At 44.2% G+C, this 16,769-nt stretch overlaps 1 protein-coding gene across 5 annotated transcripts in view; it reads right to left on the reverse strand.

The window, feature by feature from the left end:
- Positions 1 to 16,769, reverse strand: part of CC2D1A (coiled-coil and C2 domain containing 1A) — a 48,704-nt gene that overhangs the window by 23,451 nt on the left and 8,484 nt on the right. For 4 of the 5 annotated variants that reach the window (XM_053370328.1, XM_053370326.1, XM_053370327.1 and 1 more), the window contains 10 exons: positions 14,963 to 15,100; positions 13,477 to 13,849; positions 11,662 to 11,786; positions 11,272 to 11,344; positions 9,533 to 9,649; positions 7,869 to 7,999; positions 6,616 to 6,688; positions 4,167 to 4,285; positions 3,192 to 3,336; positions 853 to 1,025 (listed from right to left, as the gene is read on the reverse strand). In XM_053370328.1, the coding sequence (XP_053226303.1) occupies positions 853 to 1,025; positions 3,192 to 3,336; positions 4,167 to 4,285; positions 6,616 to 6,688; positions 7,869 to 7,999; positions 9,533 to 9,649; positions 11,272 to 11,344; positions 11,662 to 11,786; positions 13,477 to 13,849; positions 14,963 to 15,100 (1,467 nt within the window). The remainder of the gene's footprint in view (positions 1 to 852; positions 1,026 to 3,191; positions 3,337 to 4,166; positions 4,286 to 6,615; positions 6,689 to 7,868; positions 8,000 to 9,532; positions 9,650 to 11,271; positions 11,345 to 11,661; positions 11,787 to 13,476; positions 13,850 to 14,962; positions 15,101 to 16,769) is intronic. The other variant, XM_053370329.1, reaches the window with a different exon arrangement.

A 16,769-nucleotide genomic window follows, 5' to 3' on the forward strand; every position in this document is an offset into this window, starting at 1 on the left:
CTCTATAACCAGGCCTTAGGCTTTTAACTAACTGGCCTTCTAGATGTGGGTGGGGCGTTTTTAATGTATCTCTTTTCCCTCTTGGTTTTAATACAACTATGTGGGGTTTATTGTGTTTGGTTGATTGTAAGTTGCTTCAGGTTCCCCTGGGTAAGAGAAAGGAACTCTCAAATTTAATTAATTAATTAATAACAAAGTGTCCCATGCCAAGCTTAACTGGCCCTCATTCAGCAACAGCACTAAGTCAAATGAGAGGACCGAAAAATTATTTTGCCCCATGCCAGTGGGTTCAAGAAGGGGCATTAGAGCAGGTTTTCCTTGGACACAGGCCAAACTGTCAGTCATAATGTAGCATAAAACAGAACAAAAGACCAGGCCTGCTGGATCAGATCAAGGGTCCATCTAGTAAATTTTCTGACTGGTATGATGGCTCTGGGAAAATCCTAAGCAGTGCATGAAGGCAACAGTCCCCCCACCTCCCTGCTATTTCCCCAGGATGATGTACTCAAGAGGTATACTCCCTCTGAACACAAATATTAGATATGATAGCTAAACAGAACCACCTATTTTCCACATATTTGTCAAATCCTATTACGCTCAGAATACAGACTCTGAGGAATGCAAAAGATTGAAAGCATCAGGGCAAGATTTTTGTTCCAGCGCTCCACAGATGAGACCAGATTTATTTTTATTTTTAAAAATATGTCTCTCTGGCTCAGAACTCAGGTTCCAGAACTGGGACATAGTGACTGATAAACAACATTCATGCACTTCAAGAGCTTTGAGCTGTTTTCTAACACAACTCTTTTGACAGACATTTCCCAACCAGAGAGAAAGAGAGAATATGATTGCCTTTGTTATGTCGACCGGGAGCCCACTCTGCGATGCTTCAATCATGGGGTCCAGACCCTTGGCTTGACGCAAGAACATCTTGGCCCCCTCAATGTCATTCTGCTGCTTTGCTCTGAGAGCTGCCTGCATCAGCTGCTTCTTCCGGGTTTCCAGGAAAGTCAGCTGCTGTTGAGCTGCAGGGAGAAAGGAGACCCATCAGGCATGCCTCAAAGTCTCTTCCAAACAGGCAATAAGGAGGTCTCAAATGGGCAAGGGTGTACCGTATTTTTTGCACCATAACACTCACTTTTTTCCTCCTAGAAAGTAAGGGGAAATGTCTGTGCGTGTTATGGAGCGAATGCCTACGGGTGGCAGGGGGGTGGATCTGCTGCAGTCGTGAGCAGAGGATCCATGGTTCCCCTTCCCTCCCTCCTCCATGGTTACAAAGCATGGATCCACATGGATCCTCAGGATTTTTGCATTGGGCTACTCCAAACTCACTGTCAGATCACATGTCTGTGGCCACAGCATGAACCACAAAAATCATATACAGTGGTACCTCGCAAGACGAAAAACTCGTAAGACGAAAGAGTTTTCCGTTTTTTGAGTCGCTTTGCAAGACGATTTTCCCTATGGGCTTGCTTCGCAAGACGAAAACGTCTTGCGAGTTCTTGCGAGTTTGTTTCCTTTTTCGTAAAGCCGCTAAGTACCGTTAATAGCCGTGCTTCGCAAGACGAAAAAACCGCAAGACGAAGAGACTCGCAGAACGAATTAATTTCGTCTTGCGAGGCACCACTGTATCCACTATTTCGTTTAGAATATTTTTTTTCTTGTTTTCCTCCTCTAAAAACTACATGCGTGTTATGGTCTGGTGCGTGTTATAGAGCGAAAAATACGGTAAATCTTATTTCAGTACACTAACGTATGTCTGTGCATAAGCAAAACAGTCACTTTTTACAAGTAGCACCCTGGTAACATGAAAAGCATGTTTGCTCAGGAGACAGCAATAAATGCAGAGCCTATGATGAGTCTAAGCAGCCTTAAAAATCATTTTAAAAACCCAGCCATTATCTTATCTCCAAGAGCAGCCAATAATGAATGTTACATTACACCAGTTAAGAAATGGTCGTTCTCCTGTTGGGTTGGATTCCAAAATAGCAAAAAAAGAGGAGCTGTTTGCTTCCATTGGAGAAAGTTTGGGGCTGTTGCAGAGAAAACAGTCCAAGGAACAGAACCCAAGCTTCTCAATCTGATGTTAGGTGGTCACTGCAAAGTCCTACCCACATGGCAGTGACTTTTGGGCTGTAAAATTCAGGGGAAAGTGGAGATTGGGAAAAACAAAGTGCCTCAATCAAAAAGGCACCAATCAGCCCATGGACTTTTGGATAAATCAGGAACATGGAACATGCCACCAACATAGATTCTGTTGTTGTCTGACCTGCAATCTGGACCAACAGGAATCAATGTCGCCCAAGGAGCTTGAATGCCTGATACTGGAAAAAATCCTCACACTGCTAATTTGAAAACTCTCTGTCTGAAAAGTGACCAAATCACTTGTAAACTGTGCCTTAGTTTAGATGTCAAGAGCTCCTGTACAGACCGAATTGCCAAGGCGGAGAAGCTCCCAATGCTTAAACCGTTTGTGTATCTAGGATGAGTGTGTCTACAAAATGAGTAATTTTATTCATAAAACACTACCCTGTCATTCAGTACTTGTGGTAAAAGGTAAAGAGACCCCTGACCATTAGGTCCAGTCGTGGCCGACTCTGGGGTTGTGGCGCTCATCTCGCTTTATTGGCTGAGGGAGTCGGCGTACAGCTTCCGGGTCATGTGGCCAGCATGACTAAGCCGCTTCTGCTGAACCAGAGCAGCACAGGGAAACGCCGTTTACTTCCCGCTGGAGTGGTACCTATTTATCTACTTGCACTTTGACGTGCTTTCGAACTGCTAGGTTTGCAGGAACAGGGACCAAGCAACAGGAGCTCATCCTGTTGCGGGGATTTGAACCGCTGACCTTTTGATCGGCAAGTCCTAGGCTCTGTGGTTTAACCCACAGCATGACTCGCGTCCCCAGTACTTGTGGTACTTTACAATAAAAAGCAAAAAGGGACACCACATAATCTAAACATTTTCCCCACCAGCCTAGACACCACCGCACAGATAAGATCAAGCTTCTCTGAAAAATTGTCTCCTGTCACTGGTATTCAGGCTGGTACATGAATTTACTTATTTTCCTCTTCCCTCATTGCCTCTCTTCTGTTTTGTACCAAGTCTCCTCACATCATAAGCCACTGTTTTATATTACAAACCATGCTTATATTATGAATGAAAGGTAAACCAATAAATAAAAGTGGGGTTACCTTTTGTGTTGACCTTTGAGGCACTTTTACCTGCCCCCGTTGCCTTTGGAGCTGCAGGGTTGACTCGTGAGCCTGGCTGGGATGGCAGCTTAGGCTGCGGTGAGCTGGCTGGTTTGGATGATGCGGGCTGGTTTGGGTGGTCAGGCTGAAAAAACAAGAGAGGAGATACATCTCAAAAAACATTCCTTTGTGCAACGAAGGACCAACCTGACCCACAGGGAATCAAATGGGATATGAAGGCAGTTGGAGAAGTCCAAACTCTGTTCATGACATAGCATTCAATCTTAAAACCTTGACTGCATGACCAGCACTTAAAAGTAATGCTGTTGCCAGTACAGGTCCCCCCCCTTTAAATTTTATTTTTATTTTATTTATTTACAACATAAATCCACCACAACTCAAATAAACAAATCCTCCAACATTAGACATAAACATAACATAAAATATAACAAACAATAAAACAAAAGACTTCCTTTATCCTGTACATGGCCTAATGTTTACTTCTTATGAACTGTTTCCTTTATGAGTTGTTATTACGATTATTCAAATTATGACTTATAAAACAAACAAACCACAAAGTCTCCTGCACACATTAATCGAAACAAGTCCAGATGTGTATTTTAGGGCACTGTTTTGTAAAGTATTCTTTACATTTTCCCCATTCTTTTTGAAATTCTTGTCTGGGGAGTCCCCTAATTGCCTCTGTTAATCTATCCAATTCAATATGGTTTAATAATTTATCCTGCCATTCCTTTTTTGTTGGCATGAATTCTTTTTTCCAATTTTTGGCAATTAAGGTCCTTGCCGCACCTGTGGCACAGAGGAATATTTTCTGATCCTCTCTTCCAACAGTTCCCCTGGAGGTGGTGTGATGTTGGGTGGTGGGGTATTCTAGTCTAACCTATGACCAAGGCATACAATTTTGAATGCTTCCCTACAACTTCATTCAGGACTTTGACTAGCACGCAACCCAACCTTTTTTGCTTCCTCAGCATCTTCATCCTCCTCACTGGCTAGTTTCATGGCTGTTTCGAGGATCCCCACAAAGCTTTGATCTCCTGGTGAAGATTCCATTCCTTGGATTGGAGGGAACCCTGCCAAAGATGGAACAGTGACTGATTAGAAGGCGAAAGTTATTGCTAAATGGGCATGCTTGCTGGGGTTGATGGGAGATGTAGTTCAGCAACATCTGGAGGGCCAAAAGCTCCCCACACCTTCTCAGTCTCATAACTTGCCTATTTCTCCCACACATCCATAGCCTGAACATGGATCTATGGCACCCAGAAGTGTGTGTGTAAGCAGAGAATTTGGAACTGAGTGAAGAAGTCAGCTTCTTCGGGATCTGAGACCAGTTCTTTAAAAATTAAACACATTTCCAGGCCGTGGCTGTAAAGATACAGCCTGAAACTGAGGGCAATGTCTACTGAAATATCTAAAGCCAGGAGGAAACAAGATTTCAAGTAGCCAAAGATTTCACAGCCCCACTGTTCCTTGGTCCCTTTCTACAAGTAACAGAAATGCAAGCACATTTGTTCGAGCAAATGTGTAGTAAAGATATCAGAGTTTGTAGTTATTCTACAGGAGTCAATGTGGAGGACACGGCCACGATGAGCACACTGTATTTATAACTTCTTTCCAACTACCTCTCAAAGCAGCCTATGCAAAATCCAGCAATGAAATATTAAAGACAACTGGGCATGTTGACGACAGTCCCTTCAATGTACATCAGGCTTCCTCAACCTCGGCTCTCCAGATGTTTTGAGACTACAATTCCCATCATCCCTGACCACTGGTCCTGCTAGCTAGGGATCATGGGAGTTGTAAGCCAAAAACATCTGGAGGGCCGAGGTTGAGGAAGCCTGATTTACATGGTCCGGCTGAGTTTTTTTGCTGGATACCCCCCTTTCCCTTCTTTATGGAGTTTCAGCTTTCAGCAAAGCAAACACAATGCTAAAAACCCTGACCCTAATTGGGATAATGTGAAATAGGTGCCACTCACTTCAGCGTTTTCCTTCCAAATAATTTTGCTTAGGGCTGCCACCTTCATCTGCAATCTTATCGATTGCCAGCTGAGCCCTTTGTCTCATTCTGGAGGGCACAAACTTTGCAATTAGAAGCATAGGGAGGAATTCAACACAGCACTAAGCAGATAGCTCCATCAGCGCAAGCATTTCTTGCTTGCCTGATGGAATGATCTGACCTCTCCTCTTTCTACATGCTGTTTTGGGGGTTTCCCCAACTCCCCAGAGCCAACTTGGGGGGATGCAGGGAGTGCATGAGTTGGGGTGGGAGCCCTCTTGTGCTAGAAGATGTTGTGATGTGGGCATGAATTGGCAGGGCTTCTTATAATGCCCAAGATCTCCCTGTGTGATGGAAGCTTAAGCTGGAAATCAAGAAGAAAACTCAGAAGAGCCATCTATTTAGATCAGGCATAGCCAAACTTGGCCCTCCAGCTGTTTTGGGACTACAATTCCCATCATCCCTGACCACTGGTCCTGTTAGCTAGGGATGATGGGAGTTGTAGTCCCAAAACATCTCGAGGGCCATGTTTGGCCACGCCTGATTTAGATACAGAGTTACTTTGGAGTTACTTTGGGATGCGGGTGGCGCTGTGGGTTAAACCACAGAGCCTAGGACTTGCCGATCGGAAGGTCAGCGGTTCGAATCCCCGCGACGGGGTGAGCTCCCGTTGCTCGGTCCCTGCTCCTGGCAACTTAGCAGTTCGAAAGCACATCAAAGTGCAAGTAGAGAAATAGGTACCGCTCTGGCAGGAAGGTAAACGGCGTTTCCGTGCGCTGCTCTGGTTCGCCAGAAGCGGCTTAGTCATGCTGGCCACATGACCCAGAAGATATACGCCAGCTCCCTCGGCCAATAAAGCGAGATGAGCGCTGCAACCCCAGAGTCGGTCACGACTGGACCTAATGGTCAGGGGTCCCTTTACCTTTTTTTTACTTTGGGGTAACCTAACATGATGTTAAAGGGACGCGGGTGGCGCTGTGGGTAAAAGCCTCAGCGCCTAGGGCTTGCCGATCGAAAGGTCGGAGGTTCGAATCCCTGCGGCGGGGTGCGCTCCCGTTGTTCGGTCCCAGCGCCTGCCAACCTAGCAGTTCGAAAGCACTCCTGGGTGCAAGTAGATAAATAGGGACCGCTTACTAGCGGGAAGGTAAACGGCGTTTCCGTGTGTGGCTCTGGCTCGCCAGAGCAGCGATGTCACACTGGCCACGTGACCCGGAAGTGTCTCCGGACAGCGCTGGCCCCCGGCCTCTTGAGTGAGATGGGCGCACAACCCTAGAGTCTGTCAAGACTGGCCCGTACGGGCAGGGGTACCTTTACCTTTACACATGATGTTGCCACAAGAGGGCAGCATTTGCCAGATGCATCCTTGCCTCCCCAACTTCCGATAACAAGATTGAAAGTTACATACCTGGGGGAACAGGGAGGTCACCAAACTCAACAGGTTTTCCTGCCTTGTGAGCTCTGATGGCCTCTTGATATTGCTGAAGAGGGAAACAAAAACAGAAGCTGAAATCCCTAATTTGGGAGCATGGTCTTTCTAGAAAAGGGTGAGTAACGCTACTTTTCTTGGGATAGTTGCAGCAAAAAACAAGGTATGAGAGTATGCATATTTGCTTACTTATTATCAGGAACATTGTTAATAAAGCAATTGTTCTGCCTGTACACTCATTAAACACCTGTGCTTTAAATGGCAGTAACTTGGGTGGGTCTCATCCTAGAATCACCCAAATCCTTAGCTCATACCAGCTTGCTGCTTCTGGAGTTGTAAGGAGAATCAGTTCATCTTTTGGTATCTCTTGCCCTGCATTTGAATTTCTATTTTTTAACTTTGCTCATTCTGAACTGTTCTTTCAGTGCCACTTGGGTTGAAATTAACAGAGGGTTTATAGTCAATCAGGAATTCTGTTCTTGAGCTAAATTAGATAGCAGCACAAGGAGAACTTCAGAGCAAGTGAAAACTAGCTTTGGCTCTAGTCTGGCCTGCTTTAATCAATCAATCAATCAATTTATTTATATACTGCCCTCTCATAAATATCAGGGCTGTGTACAACACCACTTATACAATAAAATATAGAAAACCATTTAAAAACAGAACAAATTGTTAAAATGACTGGATGTTAAGGGGTTTTAAACCTTTTGCTGCAATAATACCAAGATGACATTAGCACACCCCCTTCTGCCTCATCCTGCTCACTGAGGATGGGCAAGCAGACTCCCCAATTTATAGTGAACTAAAAGCAGAATGGGTGGGAAGAAAATGTTGAGACCTAGGACTGCTGTGGGGGGTGATCCTTGAGGATTTCTCAGGGCCAGCAATTTCCCCAAAGAGTTACACAAGTGGTATGTGTGATACAAACGCTCGTTATTGATCACAATTCCCGAATATCAAAATAAACAGAACCAACATTTTAATTCAGTTTCTACACCCGGAAACTGTGATTTTCTGCAAAAATCATCACGATTCTGTATCTGTTCATTAGGCGGCAAGAGGAAAATACTTATTAGCATATTCCAGCCACCATGAACCCAGTTATGTTGCAGCAGGAAGCAAATTGCTTTTTCTCTATCTGCTCCTCAACAGTATGACCACAAGATCTGTGCTACGTAACATTTGAGCAGGAAAGCTAGCGAGCAAAAGCGTAAAGAAAGCAGGTCCCTCACCTTCACAATTCGCTCGTGCATCCTAGCCTTCCTGTCATCTCCTTTGCTCTTTGCCTGGGCTGCTGCTGTCTTGTATCTGTCCATCCTCTGCTGCAGCGCCTCCATAATATCTCGAGGAGGCGGGGGCACATCTGGAAACAAAGCAGGCAATTCTATGTCAGTCCATTCTTGCATGCAAGAAAGTGAGACTAGGAAGGGGTGGGTGGGTGGCTTATCTAAAACAAGGTTAGTGCCTTGAAAGTTTACCCTATCCCTTCAGCATCGTAGGCAGATGCATGGACAAATGTTGCTTGAGGAAGGAAACTGCAGAATATTCCAAGCAGTTGACGTCAGTGCCTGATTAGCTAAATTTATATTCCTGGGAGTTTAGGATAGGAATTACTGCTTCTCCTTCTGCATGGGTGGAAAGATTAATGGTTTTTCCTCTTATTTATGACATTGTTTTGAAGATCAGACAAAAATGACAATATGCCATACTCCTCTCCAAACAAATCTTGCCTTCTTTAGAACCAAAGTTCTCAAACTGGTCTAAGCTTCATTCAGAAGGTCTCCTGAAATCCTGCACAATAGCCCATAATATCTGTACCTGGCCCTGCACCTGACTGATTTTTTCCCCCTGAGAGGGACCTGGGCCTTTATTTTTACCAAGACCAAATATATCAACCAGAATGACAAGGCACTGACTTTTCAAAATACAACACTCTAATTTCCCCCTAAAATTTAACCAGTCAAAGAAGTTCTTCACAGTGGCCTGACCTATGATTTTCCCTTATACAGCACTGTTTTTAATTATGATGCTGGTACTATTTTTCTTTATCATCAAACCAGAAGCACAACTATCATCTTAGAAAAGTAGCTTATGGCTGTTAAAATATGAGTTGCAGTTTTTTGTTCCCTTGTGGAACCAAAATACTTTATTAGGTGGCATAGTGAGGCCCTAAGCAATTTTCTAAAGGTCAGGGGAGGGGGAAGGAGATTGAAAACCACTACACTTGACAAAAAACACTATGTTCACTTAAAACTTCTATGTTGGGTCAAGATCAAAAGTCTCCTGGATCCTTTATTAGACTTGTAAGAGCACTTATCAATCATCTTCAGTCTGTCAAAAATATGCTTAAGACTGAACAGTTTCCATACATGACATATTTGTTAAAAAGATGGCCTTGAGGAAAACTATTCTTTGAATTTGGGGGGGTCAATGATACAAGGCAGGTTTTTTTTTTTTTGCAGTTTTCTATTTTTCTGCCAAAAAAAATCCTTTCAGAAGTTCATTAGCAACAGTGAGCAGATGCCAGCTGCAAATAAATACTAGACAAACTTGGCAGTTTCAGTTTTAAAGCTTTATTAAATACAAGTAAAATAAACAAGCTAAATCAGATCAGGAAAAATACTCAAATTCATCACGCAAAGTCCTATACAATTCTAGGGAATCAGATCTATTAACTCGGCAGAACTAGGCAAGTGACATAAGAGGCCAGGCCTACTACAGGGTACAGGCTGCACCCCAAGAGAACTTTTTCCACCTGCAGAAAAACTAGCAAGCAAAGCCCCAAAGAAAAGAGATGCAGAATGTCTATACTACAAGAAGCTGAGCTGCAGGCTCTGCACAGTGCAGCAATATTCTCAGGACAACTAGAAGCAAGAAAGCCTTACTGGGTTCTTACCTCCTGCACTTGAGACTCCCGGTGCCAGTGGGGTTGCAGCCTGTGCAAGAGGTGTTGTTGCTGTAGCTACAGGCGACTGTGGAACACTTGGGGACAACATCTCCTTGGGCAGCTGATCTGTGGAAGGAAAATAGCTAGCAGTTGCATGACAATAAGCCAATTCACAATAGGCTGGCAGCGCCCTTCCCTACTGAAACCAGCAGTCAATGAGTCTTTCAGCAGGGGCTCTTCAATATAACACTTCTGTGTTGCATTCTACCACCACCCTGCCCCAAACACCCATGGAGTGCTGAGCTATTAAGACCAAATGTTTGCAATGCCCCTGCTCCAATGCACTTTTCCCTGAGGGTTCAGAGCAGAAGAGAAACACACCCTGGCCCCTGCCGTCAGCCAGGAGACCACGAGCTGTTGAGTAGCAAGGGGTTGTGATTTGTGTACAAGTAGTGTGAGTATTACTGCAAACGATTGCAAGCCGCCTTGGGGATAATTCAATCCAAAGGCAGGATAGGCTTGAGCTGTGAGCAAATCTCAGGGATTTTGTCTCCCTTTCTCAGGCTACAAGAAAGGGCAAGTCTCACCACTGAGCAGTCACCATACAAAGACTTTCCTGTTTGTCTGAATGCCCCACCCCAGAAACAGAAAGGTAACAAGATTAAGACGCAGACCAAATATTTAGAACAAGTGGAATCCATCTTCTTCCTGACAAGACCAAGGATGTACACTCTCCTAGCCAAAAACATCCAATGATCTGGGATGTAACTTTGCACCAACGTAAACAAAGATGAGATTCTATCCTTTTTAAACAGTCTCAAGCTCCCTTCATATGACTAGGCCATGGCCATTCTGGAGGACAACCAACATGCCTTAGCTCTTCGTGTTAGCTTTGTGAGTAGAATAGTATAAATAAAGAACTTACAACTTATTCCTATGCATGACTATTAAGAAACAAGTCCTACTAAATTCATTGAGACACTCCTAGGTAATGTACACAAAGCTTCAGCCTGAGAGGAGCCTTGGAAGAATTTGGCTTCCTGAAGACTGTGAAGCCAGTACTGGCTGCATCAGCTTTCCCTTTTAACCTGAGAGTGTTAGTGACCTTGAATGGGGGCTCAACTGGGGTGGCCGCTGCCATTGCCGTCTTACCACCTTGCCATCTTTTCATGTTTGATGATGTTTTATATGTACCGTAAGCAGCTCAGAGTGGTTGGGGAAATCCAGCCAGAAGGGAAGGGTATACAGTCATACCTCGGGTTACTTCCGGGTTTTGGCGGTCGCGCATGCGCAGAAGCGCCGAATTGCAACCCATGCGTGCGCAGACATGGGTTGCGAACGCTGTGGGTTGAGAACGTGTATCCTGCATGGATCACATTCGCAACCCGAGCGTCCACTGTAAATAAAATTATTATTATTACTACCAGAAGTCTTGTTAAGTTACCTGAATCAGGAGTGACTGTCCCTCAAGGATTATTCTAGAATTTTTGTAATGGCATGTGTTTCAGGTTGGGAAGACAGGAAACATCTGATTCAAGAATTTCAACTCATAAAATATAACTGGGATTACATTTTGGATTAGCTAGCTATTTCATATTATGGAATTAATCAATGCACTTCTACCTGCTTTTTACTAGAAGTAGAACTGGTGTGCCATATCTCTACAAGGAAGTCTGGTTGCAAATGATATGGAGAGAACCAAAGCTCATGCACAGGGGACACAACTTGGAACGGCCAACTATTCTTACCTGGAGGTGGAGGCAGATGACTGAGATCCACCGCCTCTCCTTTACCCACAGATGCTAAAAGAGGGTCCAGGCTCTGAAAAACATTAACATAAAAGTTACTTGTATAAATTCCCTCTACAGGATTGCCTTCAGATGGTCAGATAACTCCATACCCTCCAACATTTCTCCAATGAAAATAGGGACATCCCAAGGAAAAGCCAGACATTCTGGGACCAAATCAGAAATCGGGACAGCTTCTCTAAATCAGGGATGTCCCTGGAAAATAGGGACACTTGCGAGGGTCTGCAGAAAGAGATAGCAACTTTGGTGACGATCATTCTCCCCACGGAGCACTGTTTTTCCTGACCTCTTGCAAAAAGGACTTCTGTCTTGCTGTAGAAGTGCACTTACCTTGGCTATGCGGTAGTACTTAGTAGCCATTTCAATGCTGCCTTCCTGTTTAGCCCGCAGAGCAGCCAGCTTGTATTCCCGCTGTCTGGCTTGCAGCAGCACCTGGGTACTAGAGCCTTTGGAATCTGAGGAGAAGCAGATTTTGCAAAGCATTTTAAGTGTGTTCTGTAGTCAAAAAGGCTCCCAGAGCAGCTAACAGAGATCACCACTAGCAAGACAGTGATGCAGAACATGCTGTTGCACATCCCTGTCAAAGTGATCTGAAAGACTGGGATCCAGAGAACAACTTGGGCTGTGTGTCCCTGTGAGATTCTTTTTCAGTCCTCCATCCCACATGGCATTAAACAAACTGCTCCTGAGGTTCCCATCAGTTTCAAAAGCAACTTGCCACGAGGATCAGCCGTTAGAGAAACACAAGGCAAAATGTAAGTGATGTGAGTGCATGCAACAAACTGAAGGACTCTTGGCATCCTTGCCATTACGTTTTGGGGCACAGGTTGTCTAAATAGGGTTTTAATTAATGTATCTCTAAGTAAAATTTCTGTCCTGACCTTGTCACGGGGTTGGTTACAGCATCAAATGACATAAAGAAGAAATACAGTCATTAACCATGATGCATTAGTGTGGGGTTTTCTTTTCATTCATGTCACTCCCCCCCCAACCCAATCCAAAGCGACTGGAAGTGGTGACACTACTTTTTAAAGTGTTGAAACTAAATTGTACCAGCCAAAACACAGCTAACTAGAGCAAGAAAAATAAAAAAGATAGCTCCTATTTATTGGGACAGGGCAAAGAAAGAACCAAAGTTACATGATATTTGTATATTTTTAAAGAAAATAACTTTTTCCATTTTCTCTAGTACTTCAGTTGGTTTTGATTCAGTTTGTGATTTCTTGTTAGAAACCACAAAGCCCATTCCTATTGAGTTCTCTGACATCAAAGGTGGGTTGAAAGACTTAATGTGATTTGAAATAATGTGATATGATTGGCCTGTTAATAAAAATTATGTTTTAAAAAAAAGAAAGAAAGACAGTAGAGTGTCCAAACCCATCCAATGAGCACCGTAAGAATTTGAACCTGGGATCCCTGTTTAGGTCCTGTTTGTGACACCTACTTGACTACCAGGCTAAAAACAGTTCTGAAAAACAAGTCAAGGCTAAACATGGCTTTAACCCAGAGGTGGGGACCCCCTAGCCTTCCAGATGTTGCTAGATTATAACCCATATCATCCCGGTTGCTGGCCATGCTGATGGGACTTGGGAGTCCAACAAACACCTGGAAGGCACCCCATCATTTTGCCCGGATACTGAGGTCCAGTGCCGAGGGCCTTCTGGCAGTTCCCTCGCTGCGAGAAGCCAACTTACAGGGAACCAGGCAGAGGGCCTTCTTGGTAGTGGCACCCGCCCTGTGGAATGCCCTCCCTCCAGATGTCAAAGAGAAAAAATACTTCCAGACTTTAGAAGACATCTGAAGGCAGCCCTGTTTAGGGAAGCTTTTAATGTTTAACAGACTATTGTATTTTAATATTTTGTTGGAAGCCGCCCAGAGTGGCTGGGGAAACCCAGCCAGATGGGCGGGGTATAAACAATAAATTATTAATGATGATGATGATGATGATGATGATGATGATGCAACCCCTCCTTTAACCCATGGTGAAATATGTTTGCAATAATAATAATAATAATAATAATAATAATTATTATTATTTATACCCCACCCATCTGGTTGGATTTCCACAGCTACCCCAATCACCCATCAAACATCTCTCAAACATCTTGGTCTTTTTTATGCTGCATATTTGCATTTAGTACTAACCCAAAGAAGGGGAAGGTGCCACAGTGGCAGATTTTTCTTGTGGAGCCTCTGGGGATCTAAGTGACACAGGAGGAGGTGGAGAAATCTTTGGTTTTGGAAGTACTGGTGGTGGCAGCTTGGGGGATAGTTCAGGTAGAGGCAGTGCTCGAGAAGGTGGTTGCTCAGGAGCTGCAGGAGTTGACTCTGGAGGAAGGTGATTGGCAACAGTTGTAGTTTCATCCAAAGCGGTGAAGACCTGTGAGGCTGGAGCTGTCTCCAAAGGAGAGCCCTGCTGCTGGGAATTGGTGACCTTTCCTGTAGACACTGGTGGAGGAATTTCATCTTCGTCAATCTTTTTGCCTTTCTTCACAGAGGTCAACAAGTTTTCCAGAGTCTGAGGGAAGAATGTATATAGTGTAACATGCACGTTTCAGAAACTTAAAACACAAGCTGAGAATGCCTCCAGAGGGCTTTTCCCACCCAGAAACCCATGTATTTCACACATACCAAAATATTATTTCCCCACATCGCTCTGAAGCCTCCATCTGTGTCTTTAGAAAAATTTAAAAGACATTCCCACTGGCTTCCTTTAAGTCTTCACATCCATCACATTGTTGCTCCTACCTTCAATACTTCAAACTCTTGCTCAAACCTTTCCATTTTTTTTACATCCTTGCTCATCTAATCAGACACAAGACCTCCTCATGTTTGGTACTGCTGCCTCCTACGTTTGCCAAGGCTGTAACTCTTTCCTTACACCCTAATGGTAAGGGCCAGTGCAGATGTAATGGCTTACTGTAGCTTAGAGATCAAGAGCGGCCCTGGGACTGCTTTCATCTCTCCCCTCTCACATGCTAGCGCGAACCGGCAACAAGGTGCAGAGCTCTTTAATCCTCTCCATTGATGGGTGGAAGAGAGCCTGCTTCTCACCGCCAGCTAGACACTGGTAGCAAGGTGCGTATTTACTCAAGTCTAATGCTCCATGAGACGCAGGTGGCGTTGTGGTCTAAACGACAGAGCCTAGGGCTTGCCGATCAGAAGGTTGGTGGTTCGAATCCCCGTGACGGGGTGAGCTCCCGTTGTTCGTTCCCAGCTCCTGCCCACCTAGCAGTTCGAAAGCACGTCAAAGTGCAAGTAGGAAGGTGGGAAGGTAAACGGTGTTTCCGTGCGCTGCTCTGGTTCGCCAGAAGCGGCTTAGTCATGCTGGCCACATGACCTGGAAGCTGTCTGCGTACAAACGCTGGCTCCCTCGGCCTATAGAGCGAGATGAGCGCGCAACCCCAGAGTCGTTCGCGACTGGACCTAACAGTCAGGGGTACCTTTACTGCTCCATTGAATCTGATGTGCACCCATTTTTTTGCAGCATCATTTGGCAAAAACAGTGCGCATTAGACCTGAGTAAATACGGTATTTAAAAATTCAATTTCTGATAGTTTTTCATACAAAACCTAGAAGATCTGATTGCCAAATTTCAAAATTATATTTCAGTGAATATCTGGTGGCTTACCTTGATCCCCCTTTCGTAGCGACGCACTTTGGAGCTTTCGTTGGCTTGCTTTGCGTTAGCAGCTGCAGCTTTGTACATGGCCAGTCTTTCTAGCAAAATGGATTCCGTGCTGCTGGAATCAGCAGGGGTATTATTTGTCTGGGAAAGCACGAAACAGACCATTTTTTCCCAGGGAAAAAAACAAATCCAATCCCCACATTTGTCCACTGCTGATCTGTAGAAGACATTGCACATCTGACGCCATGCCCCCCCCGCCCCAACAGTTCCAGACGTTGGGCAAGGAAGTAAGTGGCCTTGTCTCTCCACTCCCCTGCAGAAACACCCACCTGTCTGTGTACTATAATGCAGCTGGTGCAAGATCATTTTATAGAAGGGAAAAAAGAGCATACTCTCAGTATGAAAAACAGAAGTCATTGCTTCATTGTCCAAGCTGCACTCTCTTGCTATCATCCTAAGCCTTAATTATTACTATGGACCTACTATATGGGGCTGTTTTAAGGATTTGGACTCCCTAAAGCTCTCTCTGTTAGTTATTGGTTATTATTTAATAAATTATTAAATTATTATTATTAGCACCACCCTCTTCACTGGCCCCGTATTGCACCCTAAGTGTCTACTTGAATTCCAATAACGCCTCTTGTTTGTCTGAATGGAAGACAGAGAGGAATGTGAGAGTGTGCTTAGAAACCGAAAGTTACCATTTACCTTTGTTGCCATGCCCGCTTTTGCCTCTGTCCCTGCCCATCACTAGCATGTGGCTGTGGGAAGGTTGCCCAGAAGCAAATGCAGCCCTCCCTTTCGTTTAAAAAGGGGGCCCACTCCTGCTGCAGAGAAGCCCAAAGCACTTCACACACATGCCCACTATGTCATTAAGCGTTACAGCAACTGCCCTGTGGCGTAGAACACTGTTGCTATTCCCCTATTACAGCTGGAGGCTGAAGAGTCTATCCTGTGGTCCTTCAACTGCTGTTGGGACTCTCAACTCCCATCAGCCTCAGTCATCATGGCAAATGGTCAGGAAATAGAGGAACTGTGCCCACCCCCCACAGAAGGAAGAAGCCACCGCCAAAGAAGATAAAGAAGATTGGCAAAATAAATTAGTGAACTATGCAGGACAAATTAGGTAATTTGAAACCCAAGAAAGAAAGGACTTTGATTTTAAAAAAGGGAAATGTTTAATGCAATTTTTAAAAGTTTTGTGTACAGATTTCTACATGAATTGAACTTTTAAAAGTCACTTGTAATAAGAAGAATAAGGGTTTAAAATTGGACTGTCAGGAATAAAAGGCTTTATGGACGTGCATGAATAAAAAGAAAACAATGGAACCGAGAGGGGGAGTGGAGGGAAATCAAAGGTATGGTGATGTTGTGGTTTGTATATACAGATGAGCTAAAAATTATGGTTTGATTTTTGTGTGTGGTTATTATAAAATTAATAAATTGCATTAAAAAATGAAATATAGGAGTTGCAGTCCATTAACTTCTGGGGGGCCACAGGTTAGCTCCCTCCCCCCACTCCCTTAGTGTGAAGACCAACCAGCAGGTTCATGACTAAAGCAACATTTGAACAGGAGACTCTCCAGATTACAGCTCTTCCCCTTAGCTACTACACACGTTCTTAGCAATCTTGAAAGAGTTTTTTTGTTTTATGAGATACATGAGAGCTGTAAGTCCTACTTACTGCTCCCTTGTATTTACAAGCAAGACTGCAAAATTGGCTACTGGCCTGTGGGTTATCAACTAGTGCTAACAAGTCCAAGGAAAAGAACGAAATTCTTCAACATCAGTTTCATCTGCAATTTAAAAA

This window comes from Podarcis raffonei, chromosome 17 (genome assembly GCF_027172205.1).
Source record: "Podarcis raffonei isolate rPodRaf1 chromosome 17, rPodRaf1.pri, whole genome shotgun sequence".
In the NCBI taxonomy this organism is placed as follows: Eukaryota; Metazoa; Chordata; class Lepidosauria; order Squamata; family Lacertidae; genus Podarcis; species Podarcis raffonei.